Raw genomic sequence first — 2,504 nt, forward strand, 5'->3', positions numbered from 1 at the left:
ATGTCATTCTACATACTATTTTAATGTTTTTACATTACTCTGGAGTGCTAACCATGCAAAGCACTGAAACCAAATTCTACTGTGGGCGAGATTAGCGAATTAGGCACACCTGTCCTAGTCTTCAGCCTATATCCCAGACTCTGTAAATATCTGGATATTGATCAGTAACTCTGATCAATAAGACATAGCTCTAAGTCCGATGACAATAAAAATTACGACTCGTTGGTATTTATCACCGACTTGACTTCATAGAATAAGTTTGAAAAATTCCTCCTGTTGTACCAGGAAGAGTGGTCCGTTGGGTGACTTTTTCACATGTGGTGGCCTTGCCCAATCGTGTCCTTTTGTTAACAGGTTCATCAACATTTTTTTTTAAATTACAGATGTAAAATTATGGTGAAGATTACTGTTGGCACTATCCAACCATACTCGGAGAAAGTCCGTAATAATTTCCTGGCAACTTGGTTTCCACTAATCCAATTTCTGTCTGAACAGGATATTGTTTTGAATAATCCAGTTTACAAGGATAGGATTTTTTTCTAATCTTGGCCTAACCCTATATTTTCTTTCCTTCTTTTATTTTTTGTTAACATTTGGAGATTCTGATGCTGTACTTACACTTGTGTGCTGAATTTATATGTATTACCAAATAAAATTTAAAAAAGGAAAAAGGGGAAAAGAAAAATGCAAAGCACCTGCGTTTTTACATAAATTTTCCTTGTAACTTCTTGCATTCCATGGACTTTTGACATGGCTGTTTAGAAGTTCAACTCTAACCTTAACCCCATAGGCGTAATCTTCGTGGGGGCGGCGGGGCTTCAGCCCCCGCCGAAATTTTCAGGAAGCTGCTCAGCCTCCCCCGGGAGCCACCCTTGCTCCTAGCAAAGCAATGCCTCTGGCCCAGCCCCAGCCCCCCCCGGGAAATTGGAAAGTCTACACCCTTGCTTAACCCCACCTCTGCCCAGAGAGGATCAACCTCATGTATCTTTTGAGCTCTGGCCCATGAACGCTTAACAGTGTGGGGAAGTATGCCAGGAAATACGGTTCTGTAAGCAGAAGGGCCTCAGGCCATGAAGACCTTTATGGGAATACCCAGTGCAATTATGAAGTACTGGCAATATACGGATTCCAAGTGGCTGACCCCAGACAGAAGTCTCACTGCTGCGTTTTGTAGCAAGTGAAGCCTTTGAGGCACCTTCAAAGGCAGCCCCACACAGAGAGCATTTACAGTAGTCTAGTATGGAGGGTAAAGGAGCATCGATCTGTGTGGCTGGGTCAGCAGAATGTAAATAAGGAGCCAGCTTACGAGCCAGATGTAATTGAAAAAAGCCACCCATAACCACAGCGCTCCATGTTTCTATCCATCAGCAAGTAAAGACTCACTGTGGTTAACAGACCAATTCAAGATCCTGGTTTGAGGGACCCTAATGAACCATAGTTAGTGGAGCGCCCGGCCGTCAGAACCACAGGTACAGGGTTGCCAGGTCCTTCCCAGCTGCTGGCGGGGGTCGCCAGGATCTTGTCTGGGATCTTCCTGTGCATGTGCCGTGATGACGTCACCTAGAAGTGACATCAGCGGGGTGATTCTCTAGTTTTTGGGGGAAACTCTATGGTTTGAGCCCAATGTTACCATAGAGTTTTGCCCCAAAACTAGAGCATCATCCCCCCGATGCTGGCAACATGATGACATCGAGTGTTTGCCCTGCAACCCCTGCCTGTATCAGGGGCCTGGCAACCCTACACAGTTAGCATTATTAACCTAGAGTTTCTGAACTGTGTTATTGTGTCTGCCTCCACTGTCTTCCACATGCTGCTGAAGATGGAGGACCCTGAAGCAGGTGAGGATTTTTGTTGTCTGAACAGGCACTAAACTGGAATTGCAGGGATCTAGCACTGCTGCATTCGCATTTTTTGCATGTATTTATTCATTCATTCATTCATTTATATCCTCCTCACACTTCGGACTCAAAGCACCATAGAACACCCTTCTCCCCACCTCTGCTCTCCCACAACATTAACCCTGTTTGGAAGGAGAGGCTGAGAATCTGTGACAGGCCCAAGGTCGCCCCCCAAGTCTCCATGGTGGAAGTGGGGGTTTGAACCCAGGTCGCCCAAGGTCCTAGTCCACCACTCTCTCCACTATACCCCATTGGCTCTCACAGAATTACTAGGAAGTACTGTGCAGCAGTAAAAAGAACCTTCTAGAACACTGCTTTAGAAAGCATTCCATCATTTTTCTTAAGAAACAAATATGTAACAAGATGGTTTTGTGATTTCAGATGGTCCCTCCAAAATCTGGCCTTTTCTTCCCACAGGCAACATTTGGCCACGAAACAAACCACCAACACCTGTACCCATCTGGCGTCTCTGTTCTACTCACCATCGCTCTTCCAGACACTTCATGACACAGCTCTGTGCCGAGATCAGCATGGCGAGGGTAACGTTACGGGCCTTCTGTATCTGTCGGATGATATCATCGTCGCACTGCAGAAGCCTATCTGGGG

At 45.7% G+C, this 2,504-nt stretch overlaps 1 protein-coding gene across 1 annotated transcript in view; it reads right to left on the reverse strand.

Annotated features, from left to right (window-relative positions):
* Positions 1–2,380: 2,380 nt before the first annotated feature.
* RGSL1 (regulator of G-protein signaling like 1) overlaps positions 2,381–2,504 on the reverse strand; it is a gene marked incomplete at both ends in the record, with an annotated part of 26,156 nt that continues 26,032 nt past the window's right edge. The window contains one exon of the mRNA XM_015410697.1: positions 2,381–2,498. Coding sequence (XP_015266183.1) covers positions 2,381–2,498 — 118 coding nt within the window. The remainder of the gene's footprint in view (positions 2,499–2,504) is intronic.

The sequence above is a fragment of the Gekko japonicus genome, unplaced genomic scaffold, assembly GCF_001447785.1.
Source record: "Gekko japonicus isolate JY-2015 unplaced genomic scaffold, Gekko_japonicus_V1.1 scaffold6397, whole genome shotgun sequence".
Taxonomy (NCBI): Eukaryota; Metazoa; Chordata; class Lepidosauria; order Squamata; family Gekkonidae; genus Gekko; species Gekko japonicus.